Below are 17,496 nucleotides of genomic sequence, written 5' to 3'. Positions count from 1 at the left end.
CCAAAATGTCTCACACTGGTTTGTCATATGCTGCATTGATTAGTGGGTAATACTGACTTTTTTTATTATTGTTTCTAGGTTCTCTTTTACTTGAAAGTTTGAAGGACCATATATCAACTACTGCCCAGGATTCATTGTAAATGCAATTTATTTGCCTTGTCCTCACCACTAACAACACTGCAATAAACTTCTATGAAAACAGGGACTTCAGGCCCAGCACCATTATCTTCCATATTATTACTCTATAAGGAGGAGTATTAAAAGATGGCTTTACCTATGTTCTATATATTATATGGTGGACATCCACCATGGACAATCTTATATCCTTTGAGAATATGGGGCTCATTTTCAAAAAATGATAGACATCCAAAAGACAACACTTGGACGTACTTACTAAGTCAAAATGTCCAAGTGAGCATTCTCAAAACAGATTTTCTACATCTTTCTAGTGGTTTTGTCTCCAGCGTGCCCAAATCTTAAGAGGGCGTGTTTGGGGCAGGCTTAGGACTTGGACGCTCATCAGGCATAATCAAACCTTTAACAAAAGGTCTTGGAGCTAGACCTGTTTTAAAAGCGTCTAAATCCTAAAAAGGTGTCCAAACTGACCAGATGACCACTGGAGGGATTAAGGCATGGCCCTCCTTTACTCCCCCGGTGGTCACCAACCTCCTCTCACAACCCAAAGATAATTTTTTTTAAAATGTACGTTCTAGCCTGAGGGAGTGCTGAAAAGTTCTCAGCCCAAGCAGCTTCACATTTGAGCCAAGACAGCAGAGGTTACTTCAGTGAATTTCACATTAACAGTTCCAGATACAGATGTTACCATATCTTGTTTATATTGCATGGTGAGCCCTCATAAGCCTATTGTACCTACATTAAGATGACACCTGCAGGAATAAGGGCCATAGTTGAGGGGTACAGTAAGTTTTGAGTGGGTTTTAGAGGGCTCACCATGCAATATAAGCAAGATATAGTGACATCTGTACCTGGAACTTTTAATGTTAAATTCACTACTAAACTACTTGGAAGAGCCCCTCTTGTTATGCTCAGCTGTCTGAACAGTTTACTAAGAATGTAGGCTGCCTAGAAAAAAACTTGCTTTTGTGCGTTTTTTTATGTGAATGTATTTATATTCAAGAATAGCCAAAAAAAGATAGATATACTAAGGACCAAAACATCCACGCTTCTTTTTTGGAGAATTGACCTTTTTCTCTGCTGGATTTCTGGACATATTTCCCAAAATGTCTAAACTCAAACTTAAACTTCCTATCAAATGCCCCTCAATGGCACGGCTTGAAACGTTAAAATCCTGATTTTTGCAAAGGCAAAATAAGGATCGAGACATTCAAAATTATGATCGAGACATTCAAAATACTGAAAGGAATCGACAAGATAGAGCAGAAAAAAACGTTATTTACAATGTCCAATGTGGCACGGACAAGAGGACATGGGCTGAAGCTAAGGGGGGACAAGTTCAAAACAAATATCAGGAAGTTCTGCTTCACACAACGAGTGGTGGACACCTGGAATGCTCTCCCAGAAGAGGTAATTGCGGAATCCACCATTCTAGGATTTAAGGGTAAGTTAGATGTACATCTCCTTATGAGTGGCATGAAGTGACATGGGTAGGGGTAGGCTAGATGCACTTCTCTTTATGAGAAGCTTGGAGCGATATGGGGACCAAAACTATGCTAGGGTACATCTGGCGGGGCCTCCGCATGTGCGGATCACCGGACTTGATGGACCTAGGGTCTGTTCCGGAGATGGCGCTTCTTATGTTCTTATGTTCTTAAGGATATCCAACATTGCAGTATACCTATATAGCAAGTGTGTGTGTATTTTGGGTAGAAAGGGGAGTGCATGAAATCTGATGTCCAACGGCGATTTACCAAAGAGGGAGAAACATCCATGTCTAAAAAGAATATCCTTATTTAGACTTGTTTCAGAAACATACAGGTTACAGAAAGGTATTCTGATTGAATAGCTGTTCCTCTCCTCTGAAAGTGAAATTGGAAGGGAATACTAGGTTATATTATGGGCAATCTTAACAGAGCAGAAAGCAGGTCTGAAGAGTAGTGTTTAGTGCAGTGGACTGTAAATCAAATCCCACATCAACTCCTTGTTTTTGTAATTGAGCCTTCCAGAAACGGAAAAGTACCTACTGTACCTAACTATGTAACAAAAATACAAGCAACCTTAGATAGTTTCAATTCTATTCCACTTAAAACCTCAGCGATGCAGACTGTGAGTAGATTTCATTCACAGTGTTATTAGCACCAGCATCTTCATCAGTCTGTTTTTTATATATATATAATTTTTCTATTCCTATATAGTTTAGTTTAAATCAAGTACTCATCTCTTCGTAATGAAGCATAGCAGGGGTTCTTCGTTCCAACATAAACTATGTTTCGCCCAAAGGGCTTTATCAAGGTATTTCCCCTTAGTTATGCCATAGTAACATAGTAGATGACGGCAGATAAAGACCCGAATGGTCCATCCAGTCTGCCCAGCCTGATTCAATTTAAATTTTTTAATTTTTTCTTTTTAGCTATTTCTGGGTAAGAATCCAAAGCTTTACCTTGTACTGTGCTTGGGTTCCAACTGCCGAAATCTCTGTTAAGACTTACTCTAGCCCATCTACACTCTCCCAGCCATTGAAGCCCTCCCCAGCCCATCCTCCACCAAACGGCCATATACAGACACAGACCGTGCAAGTCTGCCCAGTACTGGCCTTAGTTCAATATTTAATCTTATTTTCTGATTCTAGATCCTTTGTGTTCATCCCACGCTTCTTTGAACTCAAGTCACAGTTTTACTCTCCACCACCTCTCTCGGGAGCGCATTCCAGGCATCCACCACCCTCTCCGTAAAGTAGAATTTCCTAACATTGCCTTTGAATCTACCACCCCTCAACCTCAAATTATGTCCTCTGGTTTTACCATTTTCCTTTCTCTGAAAAAGATTTTGTTCTACGTTAATACCCTTCAAGTATTTGAACGTCTGATTCATATCTCCCCTGTCTCTCCTTTCCTCTAGGGTATACTAAACTAAACTAAACCTTGGGTTTATATACCACATCATCTCCACAACATGGAGCTCGGCACGATTTACAGGAATTGGGAAAGAACGGAACTCCAATGGAATTATAGAAAAAGTATGAAGAGAGGTTAGAGGGCTTAGTATATCAGAGAGGGAAAGAAAAATTACATTTTAGAGAACAGCCAAGTTTTCAGATGCTTACGGAATAGTTGAAGGGAGCTCAAGTTACGAAGTGGGAGCTAAGATTATTCCAGAGCTCCGTGATTCTGAAGAGGAGGGAAGACCCTAGTTTACCAACATGGGATATGCCTTTTAAAGAGGGGAAGGATAATTTTAGTTTTTGGGCGGATCTAGTTGAATTTGGATTTGAGGAATTCCAGGATAATGGAATAAAAGGAGGGAGGATGCCGTGTAGTATCTTGAAGGTTAAGCAGGCAAATTTAAAGTGGACCCTGGAGATTACAGGAAGCCAGTGGAGCTTGGACAGGAGAGGTGAGACATGGTCAAATTTACTTTTTGAGAAGATAAGCTTAGCAGCGGTATTCTGGATTAGTTGGAGTCTATGGAGGCTTTTCTTTGTTAGACTTAAGTAGATAGAATTGCAATAGTCCAATCTGGAAAGGATGGTAGATTGGACGAGGACGGCGAAGTGTTTTTGATGGACGCAGGACCTTACTTTCCTCAGCATGTGAAGGCTGAAAAAGCAATTTTTTATCAAGGAGTTGAGGTGGTCGTTGAAGGATAGTGAAGAATCAATAGTGATGCCCAGAACTTTGCTACAGAACTCCAACTGTAGTGAGAAGCCTGAGGACAATGGGATGGAGGTGGTTAGTTGGTCTAATTTAGGGCCGAGCCAGAGTAGTTTCGTTTTGGACTCATTCAGTTTCATTTGAACAGTGAGGGCCCAAGATTGGAGGTTCGTTATGCATGAGGAGATGTTCCCTGCGAGATTAGTGAGGTTTGAGTCGGTCTCGAGGAGGACCAGGATGTCATTGGCATAGATGTAAAGTGTTTCTAGGGGGGATAGATGGAGGAGTTTCAGGGAAGACATATAAATGTTGAAAAGAATAGGAGATAGGGGGGAACCTTGCGGGACTCCACATGTCGGTTTCCATGGGGAGGATGAGGTGCCATTCTTGGTGACGGTGTAAGAACGAGAATGTAAGAAGTTCAAGAACCAATCAAGGACTGTAGAGCTAATGCCCATCTTGGAGAGTTGGAAGATTAGAATGTCATGATGGACGACGTCGAAGGCTGCAGAAAGGTCGAATTGAAGGCGAACAGCACATTTATTATGAGAATGAAGTTGTTGAACCTTAGAGATTAGTGAGGCCAAAAGTGATTCAGTGCTGAAGTTGGGTCTGAAGCCGTATTGATAGGGTAGGAGAATAGAGAATCTATCCAGGTAGGAAGAGAGTTGGGAGGATACGATAGACTCTAGCAATTTGGTTAGGAGAGGAATATTTGCTATTGGGCGATAGTTGAATGGAGTGGAGGGATCCAGGTCAGCTTTTTTCAGTAGGGGGGTCAACGCAATATGTCCCATTTCTGGGGAGAAAAGGCCCGATGATAGGGCAGAGTTTATAAGTTTGGTAAGAGATGAGATGGCCTGTGCGGGAATTTTCTCAAATAGGTAGGATGGAAATGGGTCCAAGGTACGTTTGCAGGATTTCAGTTTCAGGCAGAGTTTAAGGACCTGCTGTTTGGAAACTTGCTCAAAGGCAGTCCAGGATCTGTTTACTGGGATAGGGTAGGAGATATTTGGGGTAGGGTTGGGAATGGCGGACACCAGAGAGTTGAAGGAGACTGCAGGCGGGAAGGAGCTTCTTAAGGTGATGACCTTACCGTTGAAGAAGTTTGCTAGGACGTCGGCTGATGGGGAAGAGGGGAGCATGGAGGAGTCGTTTTTAAAAGTTAAGGAGCGCCAGATGTTGAACAGCGCACTATTCTGGTTGTTTGATCTGGTGATCTTGTCACCGTAGAAGTTTTTCCTTGCTTTTTTGAGTATAGTATTGTAGAGCTTAATGTTGACCCTCCAGGTCTGTTTATCTGTAGGAGATTTAGATTTTTCCAGATGCGTTCCAGAGATCGACATTTCTGTTTCAGTTCTCTGTGAAATGGAAGATACCAGGGTGCCTTGCGGGAGTAGGAGATGGTTTTAGTGGAAAGTGGGGCGAGAGAGTGGTAGGTGGACTCAGAGAGGGTAATCCAGTTGTTCCAGTTGGTTACTGAATCTACAGGCTTAGGCATGGAGGAGAATTGGTTGAGAAATTTGGTTCAGAACTGATCGCTTGAAATTTTTTTGCGGAGAGTAATAGGATTAGAGGTATGGGGTGAATTCCCAAGGTGCGACATGAAGATGGGGAGACTGAAAGCTCCTAGGAAGTGGTCGGACCAGGGGACGTGATCCCAGCAGGTGTCGTCGGTTGAAGTTTTGTAAGCAGTAAGATCAAGTAAACTGATGAAGTCTAGTGTGTGACCTTTTTCATGGGTTGGAGAGGATGCAGGGAGGGGGAAGCCTAGAGAGGTGAGGAAGTTATTAAATTCGGAAGCATCTTTGCTGGTGGTGTCGTCAAGGTGGAGATTGATATCACCAATGATCAGTAGTCTTTGAAACTTAAGGAACGCGTTAGTAATGGTCTCGAGGACGAGTTCGGAGGAGTTTCTTCAAGGGGTGGGTGGGCGATATAATAATAAGATACCCAGTGGGTGTGGATGGAGTTCATCGTTGACTGAGGCAAGCATATATTCTAGTGAGGAGTGGCTACCCTTTTCGAGGAGCTGGACATCAAAGAAAGATTTGTAGAGGAGTGCCATGCCGCCTCCTTTTTGGTGTATTCCAGGTGAGAAGAGGCCTTGGTAGCCATGGGGGCATAGTTCGTTTTGTGTAAATAGATCGTCTTTAGTGATCCAGGACTCCGTGATGCAGAGGAATCCAGGGTCAAAGTCTACGAGAAGGTCCTTCAAAATTTGAATCTTGTTGCAAACGGATCTGGCGTTGCAGTAAAGTGTCGGGACTGGGGTGAGAGAGTCAGAGGCGTGATTGGGAAGATTGGCGGGGGGCACAGGTTTTAAAGAGGCGTGGTTGACTTAGCAGGGTTTTTTTTTTTTTTTTTGAAAGGGTGACTTCTGGTGCGCATCACCATGGGGATTAAAAGACCAGGGCAGAAGTTACTGACATTTGAGGAGTCTAGTAGATTGGGGGAGGGAGGTTTCAAGCAGGGGGTAGTCTTAAGAGATGAGCAAAGAAGGAAAAGAAGGAGCCAGAAGGGAGGCTTCTTGGGGAGCCTTTGGGGCTGGGAGGCAGGACTTGTTTGGATTGTGTGTGTGAAAAGCAGAGGAGAGGCTTAGCGTCAGTTTAGGGAGAGGTCTAGGTACTTGTTTAATGTCTGAGGTATGGATTGAACAGGAGGACGGCACAGTAACTAGTAGAGGCTAATAAAACAAGAGCAGGTGAGAAATGGGTGGGTTTTTTTTGTTTGTTTGTTTTTTTTAACGTTAATTGGAAGTAGAATTAAGCGATTGGAAGACTACACAGGGGGAACTGAGCATTAAGCCCAAGTCTTAGCAATGAATACAATTTAGCGTCTAAAACAGTATTCAAGCGGAACTTAAGCAGGGAGAAACTTACAATTTTCCATGTAGAGCCTTGAACAGGGGGAACATGAAGTCTGAGAGATTAAGGCTGCACAGTCAGGAAACCTAGGCAGGGACTTAGATGGGCTAGAGGGGAGCAGGGTACCAGGCTTCCAGTCTCTCCTCATACGTCTTCTGGCGCAAGCTTCCTATCATTTTCGTCGCCCTCCTCTGGACCTCCTCAAGTCTTCTTACGTTCTTCGCCAGATACGGTCTCCAAAATTGAACACAATACTCTTAAGTGGGGCCTTACCAATGACCTGTACAGGGGCATCAACACCTTCTTCCTTCTACTGACTACGCCTCTCTTTATTCAGCCCAGCATCCTTCTGGCAGCAGCCACTGCCTTGTCACATTGTTTTTTCACCTTTAGATCTTCGGACACTATCACCCCAAGGTCCCTCTCCCCGTCCGTGCATATCAGCTTCTCTCTTCCCAGCATATACGGTTCCTTCCTATTATTAATCCCTAAATGCATTACTCTGCATTTCTTTGCATTGAATTTTAGTTGCCAGGCATTAGACCATTCCTCTAACTTTTGCAGATCCTTTTTCATATTTTCCACTCCCTCTTCCGTGTCTACTCTGTTACAAATCTTGGTATCATCTGCAAAAAGGCACACTTTTTCCTTCTAACCCCTTCAGCAATGTCACTCATAAACATATTGAACAGGATTGGCCCCAGCATTGATCCCTGAGGGACTCCACTACTCACCATTTCCTTCCTTCGAGCGACTTCCATTAACCACCACCCTCTGGCGTCTGTCCAACAGCCAGTTTCTGACCCCAGTTCACCACTTTGGTCCTAACTTCAGCCCTTCAAGTTTGTTCAACAGCCTCCTAATGAGGAACTGTATCAAAGGCTTTGCTGAAATCCAAGTAAATTACATCTAGCATATGTCCTCGATCCAGCTCTCTGGTCACCCAATCAAAAAATTCAATCAGGTTCGTTTGGCACGATTTACCGGCATATATAAAACAGACCGATGAAGATGCTGTTGCTAATAACACTGTTAATGAAATCTACTCAGTCTGCATCGCTGAGGTCTTAAGTGGAATAGAATTTAAACTATCTAAGGTTGCTTATATTTTTGATATCTGATATTAACCTTAGAAAAGTAGCATACTATTGCCTAATATATTTGTATACCTAACTATTTAAGACATATGTGATCCTGAAGGCTATTGAATTGAAATACAATTGGGTACAGTAGATATTTTTCTGTTTCTGGAAGGCTCACAATTATAAGAACAAGGTGTTGGAATTTGAACCAGTCGACATCGTATATCTAGATTTTCAGAAGGCGTTCGACAAGGTCCCGCATGAACGTCTACTTCAAAAAATTGCGAGCCATGAAATCGAGGGTGATATACTCACGTGGATTAAAAACTGGTTGGTGGATAGGAAATGGAGAATGGGGGTAAATGGACAATGCTCGGACTGGAAAAGCGTCACGAGTGGAGTGCCGCAGGGTTCGGTGCTCGGGCCTATGATCTTCACATATTTATAAACGACCTAGAAATTGGCACGACGAGTGAGGTGATTAAATTTGCAGATGATACAAAGTTATTCAGAGTAGTGAGGACACAGAAGGATTGCAAAGACCTACAACGAGACATAAACACACTCGAGGAATGGGCCATGAAATGGCAAATGAGGTTCAACATGGATAAGTGCAAGGTGATTCATGTCAGTAACAAAAATCATATGCACAAATACAAGTTGTCCGGTGCTATACTCGGAGAGAGCCCCCAGAAAAGAGATTTGGGAGTACTGGTAGACAAGTCAATGAAACCGTCTGCGCAATATGTGGCGGTGGCGGCAAAAAGGGCAAACAGCATGCTAGGAATGATTAAGAAGGGGATCACAAACAGATCTGAAAAGGTTATCATACCGTTGTACCGGGCCATGGTACGCCCCCACCTGGAATACTGTTTTCAACACTGGTTGCCGTATATGAAAAAGGACATAGTACTACTTGAAAGGGTCCAGAGAAGAGCGACAAAAATGGTTAAGGGACTGGAGGAGTTGCCATACAATGACAGGCTAGAGAAACTGGGCCTCTTCTCCCTTGAAAAGAGGAGACTGAGAGGGGACATGATCGAAACATTCAAGATATTGAAGGGAATTGACTTAGTAGAGAAAGAGAGCAATTGTTCACCCTCTCCAAGAGGAAGAGAATGAGAGGGCACTAGCTAAAGTTAAAAGGGAATAGATTCCGTACAAATGTAAGGAAGTTCTTCTTCACCCAGAGAGTGGTAGAAATCTGGAACGCTCTTCCGGAGGCTGTTATAGGGGAAAGCATCCTTCAGGGATTCAAGAAAAGGTTGGATAAGTTCCTGCTGGAACAGAACATACCCAGGTAAGGCTAGACTCAAATAGGGCACTGGTCTTTGACCTAAGGGCTGCCGCGTGAGTGGACTGCTGGGCACAATGGACCACTGGTCTGACCCAGCAGCGGCAAATCTTATGTTCTTATGTTTTCTTGGTTTAATGTCAGCTACACTGACCACTAGGCTGACCGTCTGTTCTGCATGGATGTATGAGGCCATTTTCTAAGAATGCTGTTATACAAATATCCATGTGGATGTTTCACTTTGTATAATGGATGTTCATACTGGATATTTCCAGCAGATCCCTATCTCATGTACAGTGGTGCCTCGCATAACGGACGCCTCGCACAGCGAACGCTGCGCATAACGAACTTTTTGTCTTGCTCCCTATAACGAACTTCGTTTCACACAACGAAGTCGCCCGAGGGGCCCGGGGGGGGGGGGCGGAACTACTCTCGCCGCTTCCTAATGTGAGCCGGGAACAGCAGCACCCTCCTGTCTGAATGCAGTGTTCCATCATCTCCCTCCACCTTACCTTAGATGCCGAGTTTTCCGGCTTTCTTTTTCGGCCAGCCACACACTTTCAAAGAGCAGCACATGCGCGCATGCTCTGTTGTTCAATCTTCTCCTCTGACGAAACCGGAAGTTGCAGGAGAGGAGAACATTGATCAACTCCAGCAGCTGCGCGTGCACAGCTTTTTGAAAGCGTGCGGCTGGGTGAAAAAGAAAGCTGGCAAACTCTGCATATAAGGTGAGGTGGAGGGAGGGAAATGTAGGGCTGCAGAACGAATTATTTTGTTTTACATGTATTCTTATGGGAAAACAGGGCTGCAGAACGAATTATTTTGTTTTACATGTATTCTTATGGGAAAACGCGTTTCACACAACGAACTTTTCGCATAACAAACTTGCTCCTGGAACGAATTAAGTTCGTTGTGTGAGGCACCACTGTATATACTGTTCAAAAACACAGGTGTATATACTGTTCAAAACTTCAGGTGAGGTGAATGTCTTTTTGGGATGTTCTGATTTGGACATTCTTTTGAGAATGCCCCTCTGTATGTTAAGCAATTAAAGTTTGGACTAGTACAGGCAGTTTTACATATCATTCATGAGTATGCCTCAGCTTCACCACTCCGCCGCTGTACTATCTTATGACTGTGTGGAGATTTAAGTGGCACTTCATCACTGGCTGCTCATATTTTTTGTTCATATAATATTTTGTGCATTTTTGTAAAAGAATGTTATCTCTATTGTAGAAATAGTATGAATACTTAGCTTATCAGCCAACGTCTGGGAGTCTAACCCGACATGTTTCGCGCCTGCCGGCGCTGTATCAAGGGTCTCCCTAAACATCATAAAAAGAACAGTTACCATCCAATACTGTGTAGCTGCCCCTCTTAATTCTTCATAATGCTATACAATTAAAGAATATGTGCTTACCGAGAACGCGCTTGTCACCCGACTCATAATACTGTTAATAGTAAGATGGCCGCGGCGTCTAACCCCGGCATATATATACACACTGTCAACTTTAGTTCATTGACCACCTGAACTCAGTAGACGATAATATAAAGTTTACAATGATATGTCATAACACTTACATTGAATTTCTAGACATTGCCATTTCAGTTAAAGAAGGACGTATATGCACCTCCTTATTTAGAAAGCCGATTACCAGGAACATGCTCCTCCATTTTGACAGTTTCTACCCCTTCAAGCTCCGGTTCAATTTACCTATAGCCCAATTTCTTCGCATTCAGCGAGTATGCTCCTCTATAGGAGAATTTAAGAATCAAGCTACTCTCCTTTCGGAGCGTTTTAGTCAGAGGGGTTATCCGGAAAAAGCTATCAGACAAGCTTACTTGAGGGCTAGATTTGCCCAACGTGACCTCTTACTTCAGGAGGCTATTCCACCCCAGGATAGGGTTAATGAGACATTGACATGCGTGCTTCCCTACTCTAGGGCTGCTAGAAAGGTGGTGACACTGATGAAACAACATTGGTGTATTGTACAGATCCACCGTATTCAACCTTTTCCCAGAATAGCATATTCAAGAGGTGTCACTTTGGGCCAGAAGTGCAATTTCCAAAAATATGGGGTGGTACCTAGACAGGAAGGGGGGCGACACAATAGATGTGGCAGATGCCAATGGTGTTCCTCCACTATTGAGGGTGATTCTTGGCAGGTTCCCGGGAGAGAGCTGATCCTATACTCTAGGACCAGCACTGATTGCACCTCTCAGGATGTAGTATAAGTGATAGTTTGCCCCTGCGATCTGCTATATGTGGGGCGTACATCGAGACCTATACGTGTTAGGCTTACAGAGCATAAATCACGAATTGTAAATGGGATTATGCAGGCTCCCCTGGTAGAGCATTGGAAAACACACAACCACACAATTGAGGAGATGAGATGGCGTGTTATTAACAGAGTCATTGGGAGGGATGGTGGGAAAGATCACAAGAAACTGAATGAAAGCGAGCAGAGATATATTTTTACATTGGACACTGTTACACCCTTTGGATTGAATGGGGAGATAGAGTGAATGTCTATGATTGGGTAGGGGTTTGTCCAATCAGACCCTGGGGGGAGGTATACGATTATGAATGAAAGTTGACAGTGTGTATATATATGCCGGGGTTTTATGAGTCGGGTGACAAGCGCGTTCTCAGTAAGCACATATTCTTTAATTGTATAGCATTATGAAGAATTAAGAGGGGCAGCTACACAGTATTGGATGGTAACTGTTCTTTTTATGATGTTTAGGGAGACCCTTGATACAGCGCCGACAGGCGCAAAACATGTCGGGTTAGACTCCCAGACGTTGGCTGATAAGCTAAGTATTCATACTATTTCTACAATAGAGATAACATTCTTTTACAAAAATGCACAAAATATTATATGAACAAAAAATATGAGCAGCCAGTGATGAAGTGCCACTTAAATCTCCACGCAGTCATAAGATAGTACAGCGGTGGAGTGATGGGGCTGAGGCATACTCATGAATGATATGTAAAACTGCCTGTACTAGTCCAAACTTTAATTGCTTATATCACCTTTTGGGACTGGTAGAACAAAACAGCACTACAGCCATATTTTAGGAGTCCTCTGTATGTTAAGGCATTTGCTTACATTTAAATTCAGGAATACCTTTTGGGATATAATGAAATCCAATTTCCAGTGCAATAGGTGTCATTCTGTACGAGTGGGTTCTGTCCAAATGGTTGCAAGCCATATGCAGAAGGAATCCACTCTGGGCTTTTTCTTTGATCCTCCTATTTCACCAGGAGCCCTTCTGTTCTGCTCTCTTGTGTTTCTTATTTTATTCAGTGTTAGAAGTTGTTTTCTTTTATTTTATTTTTTTTGTTTATTATTTTAACAATTTAGACAAGAAAATAAACTTCTTGTACAGAAAATGAATAAGATATGGATTCCAATATCACAACAACAAAATTTTTAAAGTAAAATTATCAACTTAATCAATCTTTAAAGTCCCATAATAGAGCGATCCAAAATTCAAATGAGTGAATCAATATAAAAAGAAAGGAAATAACATATCCTGTTGAAGAAAAGCAGACAACTTCAGTGAGTACAGGAAAAAATTATTTTCTCTTATTCAATTGCAGTTGTTATCGCATTTCCCCCCTCATGGTTTCATGGTTAGAAATCCCGACAGCTGAGAGGGTTCAAAGAATATATAGTTAGAAGATTTATATTTTATTAAACATTTACATGGATATCGTAAAAGAAAAGTTGCACCCATTGCAATTACTCCTGGTTTTAACAACAGAAATTGTTTTCTTCGCTTCTGAGTTTCTTTTGTCACGTCCGGAAATATTTGGATTTTTTGACCTAGAAATTCCTTGTGTCTGTTCTTGAAGAATAGTTTTAATATCCAGTTTTTATCTGGCAGAAATACTACTAAACTAAACTAAACCTTGGGTTTATATACCGCACCATCTCCACGAATGCGGAGCTCGGCACGGTTTACAGGAAGAAGGATGAGAGAGGAACTACAGTGGAGAGATTAAAGAGTTAGGTGTAAAGGGGGAAGGGGAGAGGCCTAAGAGGGGGGAAGTGTTACAGTTTTGAGAATAGCCAGGTTTTTAGGTGTTTGCGGAAGAGTTGGAGGGAGCTTGAGGTTCGGAGTGGGGAGGTGAGGTTATTCCAGATCTCAGTGATTCTAAAGGGGAGGGATGACCCAAGTTTGCCTGCATGGGAAATACCTTTTATGGAAGGGAAGGATAGTTTAAAAATTTGGGAGGATCTGGAGGAAGTAGGGGTTGGGGAGTTCCAGGATAGAGGGATAACGGCAGGAAGGATGCCATGTAGGATCTTGTAGGCTAGACACGCACATTTGAAGTGGATCCTGGGGATTACTGGGAGCCAATGGAGCTTAGACAGGAGTGGTGAGACGTGATCAAATTTGCTTTTCGCGAAAACAAGCTTAGCTGCGGCGTTCTGAATCCGCTGAAGTCTGTGGAGGCTTTTCTTGGTTAGGCTGAGGTAGATAGAATTGCAATAATCCAATCTGGAGAGGATGATGGATTGTACTAGGACTGCGAAGTGTTTTTGGTGAAAATAGGGTCTGACTTTCCTTAGCATGTGAAGGCTGAAGAAGCATTTCTTCACCAGGGATTGGAGATGTTCGTTGAAGGATAGAGAAGAGTCTAAGGTGACACCCAGAACTTTGCTTGAGAACTCGAGCTGTAATGGGGGGCCGGAGGACAATGGGATGGAGGAAGGTAGATGGTCTAATTTTGGGCCGAGCCAAAGGAGTTTTGTTTTGTACTCGTTTAGTTTCATATGCATTGTGAATGCCCAGGATTGGAGGTTCTTTATGCATGAGGATATGTTCGTGGAAAGGTTAGTGAGGTTCGAGTCGGTCTCAAGGAGGACGAGGATGTCATCAGCGTAAGTGTAAAGAGTTTCAAGGGGGGATAGTTGGAGTAGTTTCAGGGAGGACATGTAAATGTTAAAGAGGATTGGGGAGAGGGGTGAGCCTTGTGGGACACCACAAGTCGGGGTCCAGGGGGAGGATGAGGTGCCGCTCATGTTAACCATGTAAGAGCGGGAGCGCAAGAATTTGGAGAACCAATCAAGAACTATGGAGCTAATGCCTATCTCGGAGAGTTGGAAAATTAGAATGTCGTGGTGGACAACGTCAAAAGCTGCGGAGAGGTCGAATTGTAGAAGGACAGCAAACTTGTTACGAGAATGCAGTTGCTGAACCTTATTATTATTCTTTATTCTTTATTCTTATATACCGCCATACCCAGTGAGTTCTAGGCGGTTTACATCAATTAGCAAATGATCTGCATTGAATAGCAGATTTACAACAAAATTAGAAGTAGGTTTACAAAATTAGAAGCAGATTTACAGCATAATTAGAAGTATTTTTAACAGCAAATTGCAGGCTGAATTACGATAAATTACAGTGATTTGCCGCAGTCAGCCTTGAAATTACAGCGATTCTTAACTGTCTGCAAAGAGGGCAGGTTTACAACAATATTACAGAAATTGCAGGTTTGATCGAGCTAGGTAGGGGAGGTAGAGAGTGGGGGAGGGAGGGACTGGTGAAGGAGGAAGGGGGCAGGGGTGGGGTAAGTGTCATGTGAGGTGAATGGATTATTAAGGGTCGTGTTTGCTGAAAAGGTACGTTTTTAGTAGTTTTCTGAATGATAGGTAAGTGGGGGCCTCGAGTATCATCTGTGCTAGCCATGGGTTCGACTTGGCAGCTTGGAAGGCAAAAGTTCTATCAAGGAATCTTTTGAGAGGACAGTGTTTAGGCGAAGGGAAGGCGAACAATTGAGTTCTCCGTGATGTCCTGTTGCTGCAGTAAAGGTTAAAGTGTGTGTTTATGTAACTTGGGGAGGAGCCGTTAACCGATTTGTAGCAGAAGCATGCAAATTTAAAAAGAATTCTAGATTCAAATGGTAGCCAGTGTAGTTGGTGATAGAAAGGGGTGACATGTTCCCATTTCTTTAGGCCAAAGATGAGGCGCACCGCGGTATTTTGGACTATTTTTAGTCTCCTGGTAGTTTTCTTAGTGGCGTTAAGGTAGATGATATTGCAGTAGTCGAGGATGCTGAGGATGGAGGATTGTACAAGTAGGCGGAATGCATTGTCATAGAAGTGTTTTTTTATGGTGCGAAGTTTCCAAAGTACCGAGAAGCTTTTCCTAATTATGAGGTCGGTATGGTTATCTAGAGATAAGTTTTTGTCCAGCGTGACTCCCAGAATTTTTATGGTCGGATCAAGGGAGAAGGTCTTTCCTTTTAGTTGAATTGTGGTTTCCTTAATTTTATCTTTGGGGGAGGCTAGGAAAAATTTTGTTTTGTCTGGGTTTAATTTCAGTCTGAATGAAAGCATCCAGAGTTCTATCTGGTTGAGAGTGTTTGAGATGTGGTCGAGTAGTTCTTGTGAAAAGTTGGTTAATGGGATGGTTATTGTGATATCGTCTGCATAAATGAAGAATTTGAGATTTAGGTTGTGTAAGAGTTTACCTAGTGAGGCTAGGTATATGTTGAATAGGATGGGGGATAGGGGGGAGCCCTGTGGGACCCCGCAGGTGTTGTCCCAGCAGTATGAGAAAGAGTTATTCTTGAGTACCTTGTATGATCTATTTTGTAGGAACCCTTGAAACCAATTGAGGACCTGGTCTGAGATGCCTATGTGCGCTAGGCATTCCAGGAGAATGGTGTGGTCTACCAGGTCAAAAGCACTGCTCAGGTCGAGTTGTATGATCAGGGCACTTGAGCCCTGACTGAAGAGTGTGAGGAGGTGGTCGAGAAGGGAGGCTATGATGGTTTCAGTGCTGTGGTCCGCACGAAATCCTGATTGGTTGTCACTTAGAATGTTGAATTTTTCAAGGTATGCGGAAAGTTCCGCTTTTACCAACCCTTCCGCTATTTTGGTAAATAGGGGGATGCTGGCGATCGGCCTATAATTAGATGGGGAATTTGGTGGTTCTTTCTCATTTTTTAAAATTGGGGTGATCATTATTTGACCCTGCTCCGACGGGAAGTTACCTTTGGATAGTAGGTAATTAACCCATGTCATCATTTTTGCTTTAAAATGGGGGGGGGCCGTTCTCATGATTTTTGGTGGGCATGTGTCCAGATGGCAGTAGGAGTGAGTATACTTGTTGTAGTAAGTATTGAAGGTTTGCCAATCGGTTACTGCGAATTGTTTCCAACTAAGGTCGACTTTGGCTCCCGGGTCTGGGTTTGGTGGATTCATGTCTGTGAGGATGGGGAAGAGCTCGAGGGGGTTGGGGCTGGCTGGTAGAGTTGTTCTTATTTTTTGGATCTTGGTATTGAAGAAGTCGGCAAGGGTGTTGGCGGTTAAGGTGGCTTCTTCGTGTAGGTTTGTGTAGGTTTCTATGTTGTAGAGATTAGAGAGGCCAATAGGGATTCAGTGCAGAAGTTGGGTCTGAAGCCATATTGGTAAGGTAAGAGGATGGAGAATCTTTCTAAGTAGGAAGAGAGCTGGGTAGATATGATAGACTCGAGCAGTTTGGTGAGGAGAGGGATATTTGCTATTGGACGGAGGTTGGATGGTATGGAGGGGTCTAGGTCAGCTTTTTTCAGTAAAGGGGTCAATGCGATGTGTCCCATTTCAGTGGAGAATAGGCCTGATAATAGGGCAGAACTTATGAGTTTGGTAAGAGATGTGATGGCCTGTGCAGGGATTTTCTCAAATAGGTAGGAGGGAAATGGGTCCAGGATGCAGTTGCATGATTTTAACTTGAGGCAGAGTTTAAGGGTCTGAGAATCAGATATGAGCTCAAAGACAGTCCAGGATCTGTCAGCAGGGATGGGGTTGAGAGCAGCTAGGGTGGGGTTGGGTTCGGGGGGCACCAGAGAATTGTAGGAGATTGCGGGCGGGAAGGAGCGCATTAAGGTAGAGATCTTATCATTGAAGAATTTTGCTAGGACCTCGGCTGAAGGAGATGAGGGAAGAAGGGTGGAGTCATTTTTAGTGGTTAGGGAGCGCCAAATGTTGAACAATGTGCCATTCTGGTTTTTGGATTTGGAGATCTTGTCTCCATAGAAGTTCTTCCTTGCTTTTTTTAATATTGAGTTGTAGAGTTTGATATTGACTCTCCAGGCCTGTCTGTCAGATGAGGATTTGGATTTTTTCCATTTTCGCTCTAAGGCTCGACATTTTTGTTTCAGGTCTCTATGGAGTGGAAGGTACCAAGGGGCTTTATGGGGATAGGTGATGGATTTAGTGGTTTGGGGGGTGAGGGATTGGTAGGTGGACTTGGAAAGGGCGATCCAGTTGTGCCAATTGTTTTCAGAGTCTGCAAGCTTGGAAATGGAGGGGAGGAGGTTGAGGAATTTGGTCCAGAACAGATCGCTCGAAATTTTTTTCCGGAAGGTAATAGAATTGGGGGATCGGGGTGGGGATCCGAGATGAGACATGAAGATGGGGAGGCAGAAAGCCCCTAGGAGATGGTCTGACCACAGGACGTGTTCC

General features: G+C 43.3%; 1 protein-coding gene across 1 annotated transcript in view; it reads left to right on the top strand.

Moving 5' to 3' along the window:
- The window catches only part of NAA60 (N-alpha-acetyltransferase 60, NatF catalytic subunit), a 224,393-nt gene that overhangs the window by 146,792 nt on the left and 60,105 nt on the right, over positions 1-17,496 (top strand). The window contains 4 exon segments of the mRNA XM_033915110.1: positions 79-212; positions 215-250; positions 252-290; positions 292-320. Of these exon segments, the coding sequence (XP_033771001.1) occupies positions 79-212; positions 215-250; positions 252-290; positions 292-320 (238 nt within the window).

This window comes from Geotrypetes seraphini, chromosome 11 (genome assembly GCF_902459505.1).
Source record: "Geotrypetes seraphini chromosome 11, aGeoSer1.1, whole genome shotgun sequence".
Classification (NCBI taxonomy): Eukaryota; Metazoa; Chordata; class Amphibia; order Gymnophiona; family Dermophiidae; genus Geotrypetes; species Geotrypetes seraphini.
This window is presented reverse-complemented; position numbering and strand designations above follow the sequence as displayed.